The sequence below is a fragment of the Ambystoma mexicanum genome, chromosome 3q (genome assembly GCF_040938575.1).
Source record: "Ambystoma mexicanum isolate Mex_15411 chromosome 3q, UKY_AmexF1_1, whole genome shotgun sequence".
NCBI classification, from domain to species: domain Eukaryota; kingdom Metazoa; phylum Chordata; class Amphibia; order Caudata; family Ambystomatidae; genus Ambystoma; species Ambystoma mexicanum.
In genome coordinates, this window is record NC_090926.1 from 986,864,200 (window position 1) to 986,886,745 (window position 22,546).

At 45.3% G+C, this 22,546-nt stretch overlaps 1 protein-coding gene across 2 annotated transcripts in view; it reads left to right on the top strand.

Moving 5' to 3' along the window:
* Positions 1–22,546, top strand: part of GPR142 (G protein-coupled receptor 142) — a 338,008-nt gene that overhangs the window by 207,354 nt on the left and 108,108 nt on the right. For both annotated transcript variants that reach the window (XM_069655133.1, XM_069655134.1), the window contains exon 2: positions 8,133–8,291. In XM_069655133.1, the coding sequence (XP_069511234.1) occupies positions 8,153–8,291 (139 nt within the window). In that variant the 5' untranslated portion in view covers positions 8,133–8,152. The remainder of the gene's footprint in view (positions 1–8,132; positions 8,292–22,546) is intronic.

The following is a 22,546-nucleotide window of genomic DNA, read 5'->3' on the forward strand; positions in this document are numbered from 1 at the left end:
ACATAGACCTTGGCCGATTATCACACAATTGTTCAACTACAGAGACCGGGACACAGTACTGCACTGAGCCAGAAAACTGGGGGACCTCACGTATGAGAATCTCCTTCTATCCAGACTTCACTCCATTGGTTCAGTGGGCTCGCTTTTCCTTCCTGGCCTCAAGGAAAGCCCTAGAAGACCGGAGCATACAGTATGAGATACAGAGATCATCATCCTGGCCCCCAGCGAAATCCTTTCCAAACTCAGCCAAGACTACTCACGCATAACCATCAACAACACCAACATACCTGTCTCCACTGCTGTGAAGACCCTAGGAGTATACCTAGACGCTACTCTCTCCATGACAAGACAAGTCAACGCCATCTCCTCCTCCTCCGCACTGACCACCAAACTCATCTTTGCCATAAAACCCTACCTTACCACTCCCAACTGCCTCTCCATCGCCAGAGCCACCATAGGAGCCAGTCTAGACTATTGCCAGGCCCTCTTAGCCGGCACTTCAACTAAAAACCTTAACAAGCTCCAAACAGTGCAAAACAATGCACTCTGCACTGCCCTGCACATCCCCAAATTCGACCATGTGTCGCAGGCCAGAAGAAATGCTCACTGGCTCCCAGTTAAAGAAAGAATTAACTTCAAAGTACTCTCCCTTACACACAAATGCATCAATCATACCGCTCCCTCCTACCTAGCAGAAACCATCACCAGGAAATCCACCCTTCGTCCTGTAAGAACCCCCCATGACAACCAACTCCGGGTTCCCACCATAAGAAGAGCTAAAGCTGGAGGCATTGGCTTCCCACACATAGCACCTAAGCTCTGGAACAACCTCCCTAACTCTCTCAGAGCGGAACCCTCACTGCTTTCCTTTCGAAAATCCCTTAAAACCATGCTCTTCACATAATCACCGCCCACCCTCCCTTCCGACATGAACGACACACATGTTAAACGCCATGATGTCTGCACTGCTTATGTATGTAACTAAAACTTGATACTGTAAATCTAAATACCTTGTAAACGTATATATCTAAAACATGATACCGTAATTCAAAATGCCTGTAAACTTAACAACCTTCCTTCTGCAACCAGCCAAATGCTTATCTGTAACAGCACCACGATGCCCACGGGCTGAGCGCGCGCTTTAAAAATATGAATAAATAAATAAATAAGTATGCCATGCTGTACCCATCTAAGCTATGAGTCCAGCATGGGGGCCAGGCCCACTTTTTCACCGACCAAGGGGCAGTGTACACATTTGTTGAGTCACTCCCGAAGAACGGCCCTGACACATGATGTTGGAGCATCGACCGGCAGAAGATGGTCGGTAGGATCACTGGATCATATATATGGTGGTCCAGACGGCTCCATGATTTAATGGGGTCAAGCTGCCAGGTTTAATTAGTACTTCCCGATGAAGGTTGAACACGTGCTGTGAAGGAAATGTAACGAATCAGTCCAGTAGCGAAATGTGAGTAAACTAATGAGATCTCCCCCCGAGGTCTGGGGATTTAAGCTGTCTCTTGGGTCGCAGTGTCTGGTGCCACCAGGCAACAGCCCATGGAGCACCTGTTGGCGTTGGGAATAGGGAGGTGGGGATTTGTCACTGTGAGTTGGGGGCGGGCAGTGTGGGTAGGGGAGGGTGGAGACTGGGAAGTTTGGGGTTGTGGGGAGAGGGGATGGGGAGGTGGTTGTTGGGATTGTATAGAGTTAGACTTGAAAATGGATTCACATCCCATAAACACAGGAACAGGCAGATGTACGGCTCATGCTAGAAGGGGGGAACACCAGTCGCATGTAGATGAGATACTAAACTACAGTGACAATCAAGGTACTTAGCTGTGACGTGTGGGGCCTGAAAAACCCATGCAAGGCATGCAAGGTAGTCCAAATCTGCGAATGACATGGCACTAAGGTGGTCCTCCTGCAGGAAACACATTTAGTGGGTATTTGTATTTGTTTTATTTGTAACGCGCACCATCAGGCCCGGAGGCATCAGGGCGCAATTTAGACATGGTTACATAAGCATACAATTAAATATATTCAAAGCATTAAACAGTACATAGTATACAAGGCATACAGCAATATACATATTTACAGAAGGTAGATTAGAGCAGGTGTTTCCCAGGGCTGGTCCGGACATCATGGCTGGTTGGAGAGCCAGGATATGGTTTTAGATTTGAAGGCACTAAAGCGTTCCTCGGATCGAATGGTGAGAGGGAGGGCATTCCAAAGCTTAGAGGCTAGGACGGGGAAGCTAGATCCACCCGCCTTTTGTAGTTTGAACCTAGGGATGGTTAGGCAGTGGGTCTGAGCCGTTCTTTGCGGACGGGTGGGCGTGTGTCGGGATAGCCGGCTACAGAGGTATGGTGGGGCTTGGTTAGCTAGGCATTTGTGGGTGAGGCCTAAGGCTTTCAGTGAAATTCTCTGTTTGACCGGTAGCCAGTGTAAGTTAGATCTAGATTCCGAGATGTGGTGGTTTCGTGGGATGTTTAGGGCTGCTCTGATAGCGTTATTCTGGGTAGCGCGAGTGAGGGAGTGGCCAGGTCCTGGGGAGGCTGCAGACACTATACTTCCTACTCAACATACTCCTCGGGAGTGATGAGCCTTGTGCACCAATCATTGAGATTCTGTGTGGCTGAAATGATTGTAGACCCTAACAGTAGGTATGTGATTGTGTCTGGCTGCCTGGGCACCACGATGGTTACATTTATTAATATCTATATCTATGGACCCAATTTGGATGACCCTGGTTTTTTTGAGTCTCTGGTAAATAGGTAAATAAGTGCCATGGGTTCTTACACACCTGCTTGGTCTGGGCTGGCAATCTCAACATAGTGTTAGACCCGCTAAGAGATAGGTCAGTAGGAGAGGACTGCCCACAGTCCAGGGCAGTGGAAGTGGTACTGGGGGTATGCAGGACCTGGAGATGGGTGATGTGTGGAGACTGTTACACCCAGGGGATGAGGGCGTACTCATTACACTTGTCGGTACATGCAACCTCCACGCAACTGGACTACATACTGGCCGGCCCCTCTCTGGTTTACCAGACAGTTGTATGTGTCCATCTCCCCTAACACTATCTGACCAATCCCTGGTTCTGTGTTCAGTGAGACAGGAGGGGGAGAGTGTGCAGCGCTCCTTCTGGAGATTAAAATCTGCAGCGCTAGCTGACTTAGTGTTTTGGAGTGAAGTGCATGAGTTCATTAGATCTTACTTCAGTGTGAATCAGGTCATGGTGCCTGCAATGAGCACTATCTGGGAGGCATTTAAGGTGGTGCTTCAGGGTGGTTTTCTGTCCCTGGAACTGGGCGTACTAAAAACAATCCATAGACAGCTCATGGAGCAGGAGGTAAAAAATCAAGGCAATAGAGAGGCAAGTAGACGAGGCAAGAGGGCCCGAGTCTTTGGCCACCCTAAGGGAAGAGCTGGGAAATGTAATGATCTGGCGGAAAGTAAGGTGAAATACTTTGCCCGCCCGGCCGTGGCCCACATATACAGTGAGGGAAGCAGGCCAGGTAAACTGTTAGCAATGATGGTTTGCCACGAGAGAGGATGTACAGATATTACAGCGGTCGGGACACAGGAGGGGACAATAGCTGTGAAACAGGCGGTTATTACAGACACCTTCCGCCAGTACTCTGAGACCCTATGTGCCTGAAGGGGGTCGCTATACGGGGAGGAAGTGGAAAGTTACATTAGGGAGGCCGACCTCCCAATGTTGAGTGAGGAGGCGGTAGAGGCACTGGGTGCACCTATTACATCGGATGAAAGCCTATGCGCAATCCGGGCCCTACCAACTTCTAAGGCGCCAGGCAGTGACAGTATTTTGGCTGAATTCTGTAAAGAATGGGGACCGGAGGTGGGCCGGATCATGCTAAAGGTATGGGAGGAGGGGACGGAAGTGTCTATGAGGGAAGCCATAATAACGCTTATCCTAAAGCCGGATAAAGACCCCTTAGACTGCACTTTGTATCGCCATATATCGTTGCTGAACTTGGACACAAAAATTTTGAAGGATCAGCTTTTCCCGCATATACCCTGTATAATACATGTAGATCAATCGGGCTTAATACCCGGGAGGTCGACCTCACCCTACCTGCGTAGGTTCTTTGCGATCCTGTCTCAGATTGACCCCAAAGTACAGGCAGCGGCAGTGCTTCTGGATATGGAGAAAGCTTTAGAATCTGTTGAATGGGTCTACCTGTTTGAGGTCTGCATCTGCTGGGAACCCCCCATACTACCTGGCGGCAATTAAGCTGCTATATGCAGGATCAAACGTTTACATAGGGATCAGCGGCATGAGATCCAAGCCTTTCGCAATAGGGCGGCGGACTAGACAAGGCTGCCCGCTCTCACCCCTTTTCTTTGCTGCGTCAATTGAGGTAATGGCAGCTCGACTCGGGAATAATCACGGTACTCGAAGCCTCACCATGGGGGGCACCAGGGAACTGGTGTCGTTATATGCCAGCGATGCAATTCTATATCTCAAGGACCCGGCGAACAATCTAGCTCCGGTGTCACAGGAGGTGTTGCGATTCGGAGAGGAATGAAGTCTGAGGTTGAACAAAGGGAAATCAACTCTGGTCCCACTGAATGGGGGAACAGAGAGACCACCTGACACAGAGGGATATAGATGGGAACCACGTGCAGTAACATATTTGGGGGTGAAGGTTAGTAGAGACGCCCGAACGCTCCTGGCGGACAACCATCTACAGTACTTGCAAGCTCAGAAAGTCAAGGTTGACAGGTGGACTAGGCTCCCTGTCTCGTTGTTGGGCAGGATTGCAGTGGCTAAAATGGTGGTGATTCCGAAACTGTTGTATCTCTTCCAGAATATCCAAGTGTGGGCAGGGGTGTTTTTTTTTGCTGATGTGAAAACTCAACTGATTAAACTTGCCTGGCACCCTTGTAGCCTGCGTATCAGCTGGGACACATTATCCCTGCCTTGGGACAGGGGGGTGGTCAGTGCCCCGGATGTAGAATTATATTTCTTGGCAGCTCAACTATATTTCACCTCAAAATGAGTGCCGGGAGCTACGTCCACTTCCCATGTTCGCATAGAAAAAGGCTTGGTACACCCATATTCTCTGCAGGGGATCCTGATGTCCAGTAGGGTGGCGGATAAATGCAAGTTTGACCCACTGGCATGTTCGATCTACGCATGGAAGAGAGTTCTGAAAAGGTTGCAGGTAGATAGCCACTTTGACCCGGGCATTCAGTTATGGAATGTGGAGACAATAGCACCAACCTGTGATGAAGCCATTATCCGAGAGTGGCGGGGGGCAGGGATAACCCGAATGGAAGACATGTACCCAAATGGTTCCTTCGTTACCGAGGACCTCTTCACGGAAAGGATGGGGTGAGCCTCCAACGTAGGTTACAGTATCTAAGGATGAGGGCAGCCTTAAGGGAGTGGCCCCCAGTGTTCCTGGAGCGGACGCCCACCACCAAGCTCCTGAAGTAAATAGTGAATTTGCCGGGCTGTAGAGGAGTGGCCTCCACATTATAGACAATAATCCAACACGACCCACCACACGTACCTCTGAAGTGTAAGCAGTGGTGGGAGGAGGATGCCGGGACTAACTTCACAGATAAACAGTGGGCGGGGATGTGCGAAACACACACAACTAAAAATGCTACACCGGGTATACATGTCCCCAGACCGTATCCACCGTTTTGACGGCTCTAGTTCCAAGTTCCGGCTGACTTCTTAAACATGATGTGGCCATGTACCCGGCTGAGGCCATTTTGGGAGAGGGTGGTGGGGGGCTGCTCTGCAGTTCTGGGACAGGTCATCCCTTGTGAATTATTGTACTTGATGTTCGGGTGGGCCCCGGGGCTACCTAAACAGCATTGAAAACTACTTACGACCTGTATGATAATTGCCTGGTGATGTGTTTTATTAAAATGGACTAGCAACAACCCCCACCCGCGGAGATAAATATGCGGCTGATGGACTTAACATGGCACAGTGACACTGATAAGGAATATGGGAGTCTATGTGGGCAGCAAAACAGACAAAAAGACATTTGGGGTCCCCTCACCGCTTATCTATTGTCTCGGGACCCTGCACCAGGAGTGTGAACAGGCCCTTCAAGGGGACGGTCAGCACCTGAAGTTGGGTCTGATTATTAAAAGGGGAGGGAGAAATGCTCAATTGATATTGCCCTGCTCTACAGCTTGCCCGAGACTCCAGCGGCACAATGTAACATACCCGTTGATCAGCAATTTAATTAAAAGGACATTATGTGATGCATTGTCTTATTAATGGACTTCCGTACCACATTTTATGTTTACCGATGTTGTGTGATGTGAATTCCAAATAAAGAAAGTTTTTAAAAGAAAATCGAACATAATGAAGCTCATTCCCAGTGTGCGCTGCAAACATAGAATTGTCCTGTCCAGCTTCCCCAACACAGGTCCAAGTGGACGGGGTCTGAAATTCTAAATTCCTAATAAATCATCCCAATCTTTCTGTCCAGTTTCCTGAACACAATCCTTGGGTGGAGGGGGTTCTGATATTCAAAATTCCAAAGAAATCATCCCAATCTTTCTTTCCAGCTTCCTCACCAAGGGCCTTTAAGTGGAACGGGGGGTCTGATATCTGAAATTCCTAAAATCATCCCAATTTTTCTGCCCAGCTTCCCCAACACAAGCCTTTAAATGGAGGGGGTCCGAAATCCCTAATTCCCAAATCATTCAAGTGTGGGTGAAATGATAATTGCCATATGCATTTGTAGAAATCGGTAAACCAAACAATTAGCCTTTTAAGCGCACAGGAAATTCAAAATTGCACAGCACTGCCTATGTAAATTGATTCTGTTCACTGACCAGTGTTGATTTATTTCTTGATTAAAACTGGTATAAAGTAAAGAATTGTGATTTGCATTCTTCCCATCCAACTTGTGTGAATTATTTATGTAATAAGAAGTTTAATTGTGAGCCACAAAGAAGGTGGCATGTGTTGTTTTAGTGTGATCTCCATTATCTATTATTCAAATGACTACAAGTATATTTCCTGTACACCGGCCTGGTTCTTAGCTCATTGGTAGCTCAGAGGGAGGCATCCAATATGGCATTATATAAGGATGAAATAGAGCTGCATAAAGAACTGACATTAAACAGTTTATTGTGTGGCACCTGGCTTGGGGAGGGAAGGAACTCCCCGTGTTGAGGGTGGCCTCTCAAACTGTTTACAAATCCACACCTGCACACGATGTGCCAAGGCAGAGCACGAGCGGACGGACACCTGGGCGTGAACAACCCTGACTTATGTGTGTCAGTTCAGAGTTGATTCCGTGATAGCTTATTAGGCCACAGAGAACTGCAGCACTCTGGGAGCACGCAACAGCCTTATTTAGTCTCTAGCTCTGTAATTTCTTTTACGCTATGCTAATGTGCCTCTGTCTATTCATGATTTCCCCGAATGACTCCTGCTGGAAGGCAGATGCAGCTGTGGTGCTTAACAGAACTACTAGGGATGAAGTAATGCTTAAGTCTAAATGATCGACAAAGCTGAAACACTGTAAGAAGTCAGAGCAGGGCAGATCAGTTCATATCCTGCATATCTTTGATTCCCTACACCGAGACCCAAAGGTGATGCCACAGGAGCAAACATTGAAAGGTTATAAAGAATTGACAAATAACAGAAGAAATAATTAACAGAAATTTCTCCAAATGCTAAGCAAACTGGGACCTAGCAGACATGGAAACGTTCAGAACCAAAGTCAATACTGCCCACATTTACAGCATTGTCAGAATATACTTTCGTGGTACACTACACATCTTGAGGAATCCACAAAGTAATATACTTCTCTTGCCATGCCTGCTGTGCTATTGCTTGCTTAGCATTCTGAGAAAAGATTTCTACAATAGATACCATGGAAATTAAGACTACAGATTTAGAACAAAGAGCACATATTTATTCCTTGTGGGATGGTGTTACCTAAACTGGGAATGGTTTGGGGAAGGGAGGATGGGTTCAGGGAAAGGTGCCAAAGTGATTAACATTGGAGCACATAGCACTTTGAATGAGCATTGGCTATAGGTAGTCCTGAAACAAAAGAAGCTGCATCAATGAAAAGACAGCACAGTAAGCCATTCCTTTCTTCTCACCTTCATCCATCTTGCAGCTTGCCGATGGTGTACCAGTATGATCCCCGTGCACAACTCCACCACCCCGGGTGCAGCGGACGAGGCAGGGCTGGCTGACGAGTCGGAGAGGTCGCCGTGCGTGGTGGGACTCGTCCCAGTGGTGTTCTACAGCACTCTGCTTTGCCTGGGGCTGCCAGGTAAGTCTCCCCCAAGGGGTGTCCTGCTAAAAATCTCAATGGGGAAATAACCTGGGCAAGGGAGGGCCTCACCTTTATGGAACAACTTTCTATCCTTTCTGTAAGGTGCACCCATGTGCCCTTAGCATAAACACCCACTTAAAAAACAAATTATACAACTTACCTACAAATACAGAAAATTAACAGAAAATGTGAAATGTATTGTGCTGCTGCGGTCATATTTTCTTTTAACAAAAAGCTTTCAGTGGCTTTGGCTAGACATTTCTGTGACCCGATTGGAGCATGGATCCGCATTTTGGGAGACCTTAATGTGGAGATCCAGGTGTAAGGGATTTCACTCAGGCACACACCCAAGTCTCGCCCAGCATGTAGTGCGCAAATGAAACCCTTATTTATTTTTATCTATAAGTTCAATATTCTGAATGATATGCCACTCATATCACACACTTCTCAAAACACCCCCCTGATCACACTGAACCAGTAATCAGTTAGTTTGGACAGTAAATATTTGTGTATTTATTTAGAATTTAAAATCACAATATTTTAATAGGTAACAACAATCACCAATGGGTGACAAGAACAATGAATAATATCTTTAATGCACTGGGAATCAGGTTATGAACATTAAAATAATGCAGCAAAGAAAATAATACTTTTGGGTTGGTTTGGAACAGATAGCACTGCAGTTAGAAGTTCCCCTTGCACCACCCCTCAACCCACCAATAGGCAATTTAAATAGATGTGAGGAGAGAGCAGGTACTCAGGAATAATACAGATCAAACAGAATATCACTCCCACCTTCCCCCCTACGTAATTCATGGATTGTTTGCGCCAAAGAAAATGGGATTTGTGTGCCATTCTGCCCGCAAATCCCCATTTGTTAAACAAATGTGTCAAAAAATGCTTACATTATTATAAATTTCTATGGGAGCCACTTTGAACAGATGCAAGCAATCACAAGCAATGGTTTAATCAAATGAAAACAATTGAAATCTCAAAGGCAAAGTGGGAAATAATTTAAAGGCAATTGACACGTGTAAAACTTTTGCAAAATGTAAATTTGCGGCAAACTTTTACTATGCGATTTTTGATGTGGAGATAGCTAAGGATGTTAGGTATCAATGGGAGTTGAAATTTCATTTCTATCTTTAAAACTGAGTGAGTTATAGAGATTTTAGTGAGAAGTGTTTTTCGGAAATAAAGACACGAGTTTGGACAAAAACCTCAGTTCAAAACCAGAAAATGTGGCTTATGCTTTTACTCAAGGCTAGAGCATGCAGACTAGACAACCATGCTGGGTCGAAGTAAGCTCTGCGACTGATTCATGACTTCAGTAACAGATCCCCAACGCCTTCCCCGGCGGAACCAGTACAAACACTCAAAGTGGGATTTTTGGATGAGAGTTACACAAATAAAAATGACTATGAAAATGACGCTTTAGTAAATAGACAGGGTAAAATAGCACTAAGATTTTGACACTGTTACTGGTTATGGAAGTAAAGATAGTTCAAAGATTAGGGTGGAACAAGATAAGGCAAGGTATACAATTTATGGAATTGTTACTGGTTATGGAAGTAAGGATAGTTCAAAGATTAGGGTGGAACAAGATAAGGCAAGGTATACAATAGTTCCCTAGCGTCCTGTTAATACTCACAATCCACTGGGATTTAAGATTTTAGGCCCGTCAGATTCTGGTCAATGGATCGGGTCTATCAGGGAAGGACAGCACATCAGGCTGCGGACAGGATCAGCTAGGCCGGTCGCCGGAACTGCACGGGATCTGCCCTTCTTGTTTCTGGATATTTCAGATCAGCCGGATGGTAAGTTCATCAGGCAAGCATTATGGTGACAAGCCAGATAGTTTCAGGATGCTTCCCCACAACATAGCACTGAGCTGGGTTGTAAGGATTAGTAGAGGATTCATTGAGGATTGAGGCCTAGCTGAGAATGGTTCAGCTACTGCTTGGCCTGGTGATTGGGATCTGGATCTGGAAGGATGTTAAAGCTGGATGTTGAATGCTGGATCAGAGTGCGTCGCTGGAATCAGAAGAGAGAGTCTCTATGTGTTGTCAGCTGTCTCTATCCTTTCCAATGACATCACAAAAATGGGTCTATGGGCCGGCTTAACTAAACTCGCCCCTGTGAACTGGGATTGGATCAGAGCCTCATCTCCTCCTTGCATCCGAGTGATTGGATTAAAGACAGATGATGTCAAGTTTATAGTTTGGTTTTTACAATGCTTAGAAACCTCCCCTAGCCACTAGTATCAAAATCGAATTATGGCCTAAATACATATTTATACATTTGAAACCTCTACAAAATCACATGCAGGGATTACATATTTTATGGAGTATCTGTTCATCAAAATCCCACAGTTGTGAGACATTGTTTTGCCTTTCTGCAGCATGTTGTCCATTTCACCATGAAAACGTTTTCCAAACGTTCTCCAAATTTTCACAAATATGTGTGTTTACCATAGGTATGTGTGTGCAAAGTTTAACAATTCTAGCATAAATACAGTTCCCATAAAACCACATACATTGCCATTCCTGTTCAGAATATGCTATGCAGTTCCACCATGTTTTGAAATGTAGGGCCAAAAATTAGATTAACAAATCTGCCCTTTTTATATTTCCCACCACTTCTGATAGCGAGTTATAATTCTCTAAAAAATGTTCATTACATATTCTTTGCAGCAAATGGTGAGCCTTTTGTCTGTCTCTTGAGACAAGGAGTAGCCCCCACGTTTGGGATTTCCTCTGCAAGCCTAGTTGTCGGACCTTTTCACACGTCCATTTCCTGGTCTGGACAATCTGCCATTGTTCAGTCCTTGGTAGCAGACAAAAGCCTGGCCTACCCCACAATTATCATGTGTCAGTGAGCGTCTGTTGAGAGGAATGCCCTCCCCTTAGGTGGAAACCTGTTTTTCAACCTATGTGCTGGAAATCCACCACAAAAGTAACTTGTTGCATCAGATGACATAGATAAATTACATTCTTAGATTTAAACCCAGGGGATTAAAACAACTGAGATCCGTGTTTCTTTCAGCAACAATCCTTTTATATTTGCTTATCTGGTTGCATCTGGGCGATCTTTGATTTTAGACAACTTTAAAGTTTAATCAGGAAAGCCCATTTGACAGGGGCTGTCTGCCTGCACACAGATTTTTTACAGGAATTGTCATTCACAGGCAATCCAGTTTTGCTGAGAAAATGTTTTGCTCTTAACATTTCAGGACCTTGTAAATTCCCTGTTCTTCATTAGATTAACTGAATTTTAGCGCCAAGCAAGATTTTGAGTGTTAGAAAGTGATCTGTACAGGCATTTTGAAGTTTCACCAGCAAAGTAAATGTCATTTACAGGCAAATTTTGGAGTTTCATTCGCAAAGCGCTGCTGCTCCCTCTGTACTCTATGTTTACTTGTCATGGAGCCCACTGGCACTTTTTCTGCAGTGTGTGCTCTGTTCCACCACACATGCACCATGGGTGGCAGGTTGTGCAGCCATCTTTTTGTGTGTTGAAAAACGCAGTTTTGGCGCGCACAAGCTTTTTGCCGCCATTTTGCTGTTTCTCGCACGATAGATAGCAGAGTGAGGCCGCATAGTATAGCAGAGTGGGTCAATACATCCCACACAGGTTATGAAAGACCTTCCTAGAAGGCAAATATGGCTCCACTCTAAGAAAACTCCTCCTTCCCAAAGTAACACTGAAGGTGTGGAGAGCTTACCTTTAATCACTCTTCTGGTGTGGATTGTATCCATTATATAGTGCACACCACAAACTGCATTGTCTCAAGGTGCTTGAAATGCCAGGTATAATTATTTTATCAACATAGGAAAGATAAAAGGCTGAGTTAGCACTGCTGATATTCAAACCTGTGACCCGACCCAATCAGACATTTCTGAATGAGGGGTCTGTCACCTTGGGATCTAGATGCTTTGGCCATGAAATCTCATCAGCCCTAACCAGCATTGTATAAGGTGAAGGATCATGGGAGTCGTAGTCCAAATCATCTGTAGAGCCACAGATTGCAAACCCCGTATGTCAAATCTCCCCTGGTGGCTTGCGGGTAAGACAGATGTGCATGGGGCATTTCCTAATATATATCTGGACTGTCCCTAGTCCGTGCCATCTCTAATTACCAGGACTGTATTAAAACGTTGAGAGCTAATGGGGAGAAATGCCAAAATAAAAGCAACATCAGCTGATCTTTCTCTGAGAGGTCTTTTTGAGGGACATCAGATATATGAAAAATCCTGAGTAACCCTTCTTAGCACCAGTGAGGGGGCACCGGAGCCTGCTTTCCCTTTTGCGTATGATATTACTTGTTGCCAAACAAGGGAGACATTTCTGAATGCCGATGTAAATTAATAAGTGGGCAAGAAACCAGACCACTCGAGTGGGGTTACTTTTATTAATCCCACTCCATCTGGGCCTTTTTCTGCTCTCCTCAGCCTCGTTAAATGTACTGTAGTGTGCTCCATTATGTGTTGAGAACGAGTGCTTAGCAAGCTGTGACAAGATGGGCACAGCTGTTTGCTACTGTATGAGCCTCTTGATAATATTTTATAATCCTATGGCAATCGACATGATGTTGAACATATTATGGTGTGGAGGTGGGGGGGGGGGCGCACACCAGGGCATCTCTGTCACAGTTCAACTTTCTTTTTTAAGAAATGTGTTCGTAAATGAGTGCCATACTATGTGGGCAAAAAATGCAAATTTCATAAACCAAGCATTGTCAATGCACGGGTTGTGTCTTCCCTATGAGCAGCATGCCAACCCCACCTCCCTCCAGCCCCAATTCAGGTATTTTTCTACATTACAAATGTTATATATTAAACGAAAATGGATCATGTGCTATTACTGGTCTTTGCCATTTCTTTGCCAGGTAGAACAGTAATTCCACCTTGCTACTAGTCGTGTCATCGTATATAAAAAATACAAAACAGGATACAAGCCACGTATTTTAATTCAGAGTTGTGCTGGGCTGCTGTATTGTTTAGAAATCAAGTGGCCGAAGGGACACTTGATTAAGAAGTTGACTTGCACCAGATGCTGCTTGGTAGTTGCAGTTAACCCATTACCTTTCAGGCAGAGGTTCTCCCAAGCATACATGAGACATGAATCTAGAAAAGGAGCAGCTGATCGAGTGCAATTGACTCATTGCCTTTTAGAGAACCGTGTTTTCAGGCAGAAATAACTGCAGCTCCACGTCCAGCCAATCTAGCAAGGGATGGCGGTAGAAGAGGCTGCTGGGAAGGGGACCAATTACAATAACTCAATGTAATGTGACAAGTGATTGGCATAACAGACTGCATCAATATAACCAGAGCACTGACTCTCCTGAGAGGCCATCATAGAGTGCCATCTTGGGGCTTAAGGTGTGGGCTCAGAGTGTGTCACTTTAAAGAGGCTTCCAAGGGGCTGCAGAGCCTTACAGCAACTGCTATTGATAGGGTGCACACTCCCCTTCCAATACTTTACCCATTGGGGACAGGCCAGCGGTGGTGGGGTGTGGTGGGGTTTGGTGAAATTTAGGATTTTTATTTAAGGGTCTCTTAGACTGCCATTGTTTCATATTTATCATACCTAACAGTATGCTATTCATTTAACAATTTTTTTTTTGTTCGTGTCTCCTTTGAGTCTTAAGAACATCACAGCGTTGTGGTACGGCCCACAAGATGGCTGCCTTTTGGTTTGGAAGGTGCCTTTCCATATTGTGCTTATGGCATCTCTTCACCATGTGGTGAGGTAGTCCATTGGCCGGCTGGGGAGAAGGCAGGAACACCGTCTGCTGTGTATCATACAGAGACATACTGGCATTCCAAGCTGTGATTGGATTGGAGTGGCACTAGGAATGTTGTGTATGATTACTTTAGACTGAGAAGGGTCTGACTCGAATAGTCAGGGCACGCTATGGGCATCACAGGCAGTACCCCTAGCTTCTTCGTAGGGTATTCCTGAACAGACCCCATAAGTCTGGTCCCCTCAGTATAGCCTGCTGCTTCAGACGATTCCGGCTAATTCACCATATAAAGAGAAGGGGGCCATGCTGGATGCCAATAGAATGCAGGTGCTGCACCTCTCTTGGTGGGTGGCTTGCTTGCAGTTAGGTTTCCCTGGTAGGCGGAAACCTGAGCCTGGGCAGATTTTAAACCTTAGGTAGGTCCTGGAATAGGATTTGTAATACTTGGATGTGTTAATCCAATGCAATGTTAGGCGGGTTGGATAAGTGTCCTTTAAGCGACCATATGACAACAGACTCTGGTTAAGAAGGAGGAATGGCCTGGGTGAATGCTTCGGGGAATGGACCCTGCTTCGGGGAAAGTTACCCGCAGGCTAGCTAGAGCTCCCCTCTGTCGACAACTAGCACAGTCTATTAGAAGGAACTAAAATGGGTCATTGCATGTGCCCTGCATCTACGATCAAGCAATGGTGAGATGGTGGGGAGCACCTTCGGTTGTCTAGCTCCTAAGAGAGACTCAACCTGTGTGTCGCATATAAGAAAGGTGGAAGAGGCAAGCGTGCATGAGGCAGGTTGCCCTTTTCCTGGCCTAAGGCCCACAAGAGAAGGGATTCATGAAAGGTCGTAACCCATGTTCTTACTACTTAGCATCAGTTACCCTTAGAGTCTCGGATGAGTTTGCGATGTTCCTTATGCATCTCGTTTATTAGATGGCGGCACAACAATCGTATTTGAGTGTCAATTTAAACTTTTGCTAAGGCTTATCATTTGAACACTCTGCTCTTAGAAAGCCATATGCTGTCCTAATGGGCCAAAGAAATACACCACTGTTCTCTTGAACATCCTTAAAGGAGTTTTTCTGTCACATGTTCTATGATTAGAGGTTATTGATAGGTTGGTGAGGCTAGACCAGTGAGGTCGCCTCAAGCTTAAGTCCAACAATGGCCAACAAACACCAAGCAAAGCCAGTCTTCATTTGGAACACCTCCCAGACACTGCCAAATTGCTATGTCAAAAGAGAGTTCACTCATATCTTGAAGTGTGCCCACCCACCATTCTCCAAAGAGGGAGAACAACAGCATGGCTAGAATGTGGGAATTGGCCCCTCATTCCAGTTTACCTGGGCATCAAGCCATTCTGTCTGATATCTGTGAGTAGGGACAGTTTTAGCACGCCTTCTGATATATCTGTGCAACAAAACATTATATCACTGCTACAATTTGACCCCTTTTTCTCAGATCCTGCTATTTAATTATAATTACGTAGCTCAATATGTAGTGTCAATGTGGAGTGAGAAATGTTCACCACTTTACGGATGCCTGTGAGCATCCCATGACCGGAATCTCAGAGCCCCAGCCATTTCAAGGGACCGGGACCCATGGCACTGTCTCTGTATGCTTTGGGTTCCCTGCCTCAGAAAAGTGACACACCAATGCCAGCGTAACTTCCGGGGCACCAGTGGTCCAGGGATGACTATCTGTTTCTAAACCATCAATCAGCCCCCCAGCTCTAGTAGTACACCAGAAGGGATCCGAACAGATTAGAAACAGAAGCAAATTATAAACATCCTTGTCTAGTTTTGGTAACGTAGTCAGAATGGCATGCTTATCGCCGAAAGGTCGTGGATCATTGGTTAGTTGCAACACAGTGAAAATACAATTATTACCCAATGATAAAAGGGACTGTCCAGTCAAGGTTGTATTCAAATATCTACTTTATTATCACAACAGACAGTTCTAGCAACACTACGAAATACAACCCACCCTGTAAAGGAATGCAGAGGACAGACAGGTTCACAGAACGAAAACGGATGCACTCTGGATACTGACAGCAGGGTAGTCGGTATGGTAAATAATTTCAACAGTTCAAGGTTACTTGGCTTTATCACAAAGGGAGCAATGCATCTTAAAATGTCTCTAGAGGCCTTCTAGGAAGGTCCAGGGGACAGTACCTTGTGCTGGAGGTGTTCTTGGTGCTCTACATGGTAGAGCCAGATTCAGTGCGCTTTGCAGGATTCTACGAGAGAGTTCAAGACGCAAGTCCGCTGTGGGTATCTGGCGGCAAGACAGTTAAGAGAGTGAAGCTGGATGAACGACTGCATGTTGGCCTACATGGCGGCTCGGAGTGAGGAATTGTTGGCTCAGTGCTGGTGGGAGGTTCAGAAGCACTGGTTGAGACGTCTCAGATGTCTATAAGAGACTGTGGCATAACAATGGTCAGCATTGCACTCATTTGCAGCTTGAGCATCTCCACTGGCTCAAAAATGTCCTTTACAGCCCACATCAGTAGATGCTCATTGAGGAACTTCTCCCAGCTTCTTCACTGGGCTTGTGTCGTCTTTAAACTGAGGATTGTGTTGCAGGCAGTGCAGCCTTGTCCTTGGTTTTGGGTTCAGAGACCTTCTTGTATTTCCTATCCAGGAAGCTTGCTGCAAACCCTAACAGGGCACCCTGGGTGCTGGCTGGGTACTGGTTCTGGAGTGGCTGGAGGGAACTCTGAGGTCTTTATCTCCCTATGTTCCCTGGGAGATGTTTAGGGGAGGGATCTTGCTTCCCTCTTTGGAGATCCTGGCCTTCCTTCATTGGCAGATGATGTAAGGCAGACTATTCCTTCAGCCAGGGTCCAATGATGAGTTATTCTTGCTACTCCTTGCAAAGTATTCAGATGATCTGCCAAAGAGGGGCTCAGCCCTCTTTTGAAGCAAATGGGCCACAGCGATTGGTGTAGGCTAAGCCTTCCTTAATGAAGCAATCACTGAGTCCCCACCAACAATCTTCTGTATGAGTGAGGTTATAACCAGACTGCTTTGCAACAAGAATGGTAGAGGGGTGAAAGCATGCAATACTAAGTCCCACCCATCTTCCTGTCTGTTTTGGATCAGAAATTCCCTCTGGTTAATGGCTCTCTCTGTGGTTCTTGATTAAAGCGGCGGTGAGACCAGCATCTCTGGCATCAGCAAACCACATTCTCGTACCTTATAAATGGATTCCCCCTTTGGGGTGGACTACTGTAAACACACAGTCCCAGACATGACAGTTCACTGTCATCAGTACTGAGGACAGGAGCTGGTTTCAGGTTAACACAGTTGCTTATGTAAGGTTGGTGGGGTTTCCTGTCTCCTTTGTTAACCACTGCAGCCAGGACTCATGAGGGCCTGTTTGAATTACCCTCTAGTTGGTATGCAAATTGCTGCCACCAGCTGCAGGGCCCAACAAAAGATCAGGGTGGATTCATGCAGCCTTTTCTAGTTAATCAGGCTAGCCATGGCAGGGGGAAGATTTGTTCCTCGCCCTTCTGGAGATGCATTTTGTACCCCTGGCTGTAATATCCCAACTAAATATGACAGGGGGCACTGTGCCTGTAGCCTGTGTCCACACAAAGTACACGGGTCTATGCATTTGTCATGCTGTGAGCATAGAAAAATGTGTTTGGATTAGCACCACACATTTTCTTGAGGTTGATCTACCATCATTCGATTTAATTAACAAGTTCAAAAAAGCCCAGGCGAGTGCACACTCACCATGTGGATGGTCGAATTCCTCACACACGTAGCCTAGTGCAAAGGCACTCCTGACCTTTAAAGGCATTCCAGGTGGCACCTAAGGCCCCAGAATGTTACACAGCCACCCCCGTCCATGTTCGGTGCCTGGCAAACGTCCTCACAAAGTTTAGGCCCACCACAAATGCATTGTATATTTCTTTTTTCCAGCACCCTAAAACAAAGATAACTTGCCCCCATGCTAAAAACAAGTTGTCACCAATTTTTCATCCCCAATATCCAGCTTTAGCTAAGTCGAAACAATATAGGATCAGAAAATAATTAGCTGTTACATTCTGGGTCATTATCATTATCATTGTTATTTGCTAGCTCACATTTGATCTAGGGGGTATAGCATTTGGGGCAAAGATCATCTAAGATCAGCTTTCAACTCAGTAAAACAAGGGTCTGAAACTATTGGCTCTCCAGATGTTTTGGACGATAATTCATATCAGCCCTCTCCAGCATAGTCAATGGGAAGTGATCATGGGAGCCCTAGTCCAAACCATCTGGAGCAACGCCGGTTACAGACACCTGCTGTAAAATGTTTAGATGCGGAAAAGTGGGCAATTCTTTTGAGGAAAATGTCTGTACAGCGGCTGGAGAAGGAAAAGCTTTGATATTTGTTTTAAACATATCATACTGTAGTGAACTTTTTTACCATTCATTCTAAGCTTCAGTGACATTTGTATTCTCTATTAGTATCAGATTGCCTGAAGTATTACAAATGTCTGTGTTTGGCTTTTCTCTTCTGCCTCTTCGAAAACAACACTAAGTTGAGACATGTAATGCAAAGAGGTAATGCTTTAATTCTTAATTCTGTTTTATCATTACAAATTAATCATGTTTGATGCCACTGCTCATAGACGCCAACCAACAGGGTTTCATAATGCATAGGAATTCCTTTGATAATTTTAGAAAGTGTCTAAAACTGCCAGACAAATCCAATAAGCCCCTGGATCTAACCTTGTTGTATGCATTGGACACAAAAGAGGCACTTAATAGGGTGGAATGGGGTACCCTTTGGGCTATTTTTTTTTTAAAAAGTAATTCAACATTGATGCAAGTATGAGGGGTATGATCTGGTGCAAGTATGAGGAGTATAATCCTGGCTTAATAGCATCACTCATCAGATAAAATAGTATTTAAAGGTGTATTGATTGAGAGATTTCCACAGAAATGAGGAGACGCCCTTTATGCCATATCATTTTTGCACTAACTTTGGAGCCTTCCACAGAAAGAACCATGAAAAATGTTCAAATAGAGAGAATAGTTGTCTGAAAAATGGGCCTAAATGACACGCAATAACCTTCTGGATCACCCCGAGCTAGACACCTCTTTACCAGATATTCAAATTAAATTAGACCTATGTTGGAGATTGTCAAGATTTAAAGTTGAAGCCACTTATTCAGAAACCCCTAATCTCACAGAAGATCATAGAGATAAAGACACAATTGCACAATTCCTCTCTTATAATTGAGTGACTAAATACATTAAAAATGTTGCTAATTACTCAAGGCATTTGACACAATAAAAAAAGACTAATGATTATTGTACATGTCATGGCTCAGCAGAATATCAATCATGTATATGAGCATGCAACCACAACTACTTTAGGTATGAAAACAATACCAATTACATGTCCTAATGACACTCTGAAAGAACTCCAAACAGAAGTGGTAAGATTCACCTTGGCGTGAAGAATGCCAAAGTTGCTAGCCATGTCCTTACCTGTCTAGACCTGTGTCTTTACTATTTAGCAGCACAAATATGATTCACAAATCACATAGAGTAATCAATAGTTGGCTAAGGAGGGAACAGAGAGCCTAACATTGTTAATGAATCAAAATCTAAGTGATCTTGTATAACTTCCTTATACCACTATTGCTGGTGCTGCTGTACGTGGCTCTGTAGGAACAAGGGGGCTGAGGAACAGTGGGAGAGGCAGATGCAAAACCTGTGGTGTTGATCACTGCAGGCTGGAAGTTACCAGTTCCTGTGTGCCAGTGTGCTTTATATGGGTTTGGCAGAGAAACTTGGGAGTATGTTAGCCATATGGAAGAGCCCAAGATCTGATAGACTAGAGCTCTTTGGGTCTGTTAGCTGCTGATGTGTCAGAGTGTGATCGGGCTAAAGAGAAGAGATTTGTCGTAGTTAAAGTACTGTTGATGTGCTAATGGCTAGGCCTATGGGAGCCGTCTATGGGGGAATTGTGTGTGTAATGTGAGGTGGTAGAAGATATTAGCAGGGAGTTGGTTAATCAGTAGAAGGGGAGTCTGGGTTTACAAGGCAAAACAGGCTGCAAACTTGCCCTCCGACTACTGACCTCTTACAGGCATGTGCCATTTCACTTGCTCAAATTACAACAATCAATCCCTCTCCTCTCCCCCTCTTTATCTCTCTCTCTCGCTATCTCTTTCTCCCTATGATACATTATATCCCATATACAACACAACAAGCATTTAGCAGTGGGCATATGAGGGAAAGAGGCCACTTAGAAGCTCCCTTCATTACCAAAAGCTACCTGTTAAGGGTTATGGGAGGCAAGAACCTTTGGTTGTCTTGCTTGAAATTTGAGGAAGTCCATCAACTATTTCACCTTTGTTAGTATATTGGTTTGGCAGTTGAGAAACACGTCAAACATCACTTTAACATGCTCACGTAGGGTAGGGCACGCTGGGGACAGGGCACAAGGCGTTTGTTTGTCAAGCGTTCATCAGGGAGTCGGGGCATGGGAGAGCATTCCTGCTCCTTTCTCTCGAGGTCTACCCTGCTGTCTCCCACAAGGCCCAATATTTCACACACAGAGCAAAATTAAATCCCCCAACATTCTCAACAGACACATCCCACCAGCTTTTGATGGGGCCTTTAGTATCACACTTATGCTGCAGCCCTATGGGGGGTTTGGTGAGTCTTCACAATGTAACAAGGAACAGGAAAGATAGAAGGCAGAGTGTGCATTTCTCAAAGGTGTAGCACTTGAGTACAAAAGGGGGTGGGCAGCTGCAGGATGTTGGAGAGCAGTACGCAGGAAGTTGCAGGAAGGGGGTTGGATGGGGGAGGATAACATGGAATTTCCAATAACACTGCAATCTCGAGTTTGTATTCTTTCTGGTTCCTTGGAAGGTAAGGGTATCTGGATCATTTTCCTTACAAAGCTTGTGCCACAGGTAAATGACTAAACCATATCCAGCTTTTTTTAAAGTTAGCTGCACAGACATTAGAAAATAGCACTGTTTCCAAAAACACACACGCACAATAACGAGACAGTGGCTTTAAATATGACTCTGGCGGCAGCCGTGACAGTAAGTACCGGCACGGCTGCCGCCAGATGCATACATTTTCCGGCACCCAGGAATGGGCAATTACTAGGGCATTACAGCCGCGGCGGACCCGGTAATTGCCCATTCCCGGGCGCCAGAAAATATTACTCACCATTCCCATTTGAGTTCCATTGGACTCAATGGGAATGGGGAGGTCGAATGCACCGGCACCATTCATGAATATTGCTGGTACATCGAGGAACTGCACGCAAGTGCCGTTCCGCCAGCCAGGACAGACCTGGCGAGCTGAAAGGCACCTGCTCGCAGAACTCGTGGTTTGCCGGTCCGGAAACAACAGTACCGGCAAATTTACCGGTACCGTTGTTCCGGACTGGCAAACTTATAATGAGGCCCACTGTCTCAAGCTTTTATCTCTCCTTTTCTAATTGTGAGTTCCTTGGAAAATAAGTGTACATCCCAATGCACCAGCTCGCTTTTTGGAAAAAAAGATTGGAGAGACTTAACAGCAGCTTCAACCTCAATATGAGGCAATATATAAAAAGAGAAAATGTACATATAGCTCAGGCATTCAACCAGTGTAAAGTGGCTCTCAAGCCGAAATGGAGTTGGGAACTGTTAACAGTAAAAAATACAAGTAGCGGAACACCGTTACTGACTGTTCCCGCTCACTTCAACCACTGCCTATAGAAACGTGCCAACAATTTGAGAGCTTTTGGGTATAGGTTTAACAGGAAGTGGGATCCATTTTTACAGTTCATTATTAATGAGTGTCGACGTTTATCAAATCTGCTGAATGTGAATCCTCTTAACCTGTTTGACCTGAACTGATAAGGACATTTTAAAGATTTACGACATATGGTGCCAAACAAAACACAATGGGCCTCATTATGAGTCCGGCGGCAACCGAGGCGGTAAAACCACCTGGTTACCGCCGGACTCGTATTACCATTCCGCCTCCGTGATTCACGGAATTACCGGGGCATTACAACCCCGGTGACCCGGGAATTCCAGAGGCGAATGGTGTAAATCCCCATTCCTTTTGAGTCCCATAGGACTCAATGGGAATGGGGATCATGGACACATGTCAGACCTGGCAGGATGGACGCCTCCGCCTGCAGGAGTCGTGATCACCCGGTATGGAAACAACGGTGGCGGCGGGTTTACCGCCACCGTTGTTTCCATACCGGGTGAGTTGTAATGAAGCCCAATGTATGTTCGTTAATCTTAAACTAGGGGCATGGATTGGATTTCAGCTGGGGATTGTTTAAAACAACATTAATGTGGAAAATGTGTTGTTTTGGTTTCAGCGTTTCATCTTTTTGAGTTTCACACTTTTTACATTGGACTGTGATCTCCTGGTCCTGTAAAATGACAGCTGTTTGGTAACTACAAATTGTAATAATAGTGTTTCCATCAAGGAGAATGAATGGCCAGAAAGTTGAAAGGTCAAGGTTGTCTGGCCTTC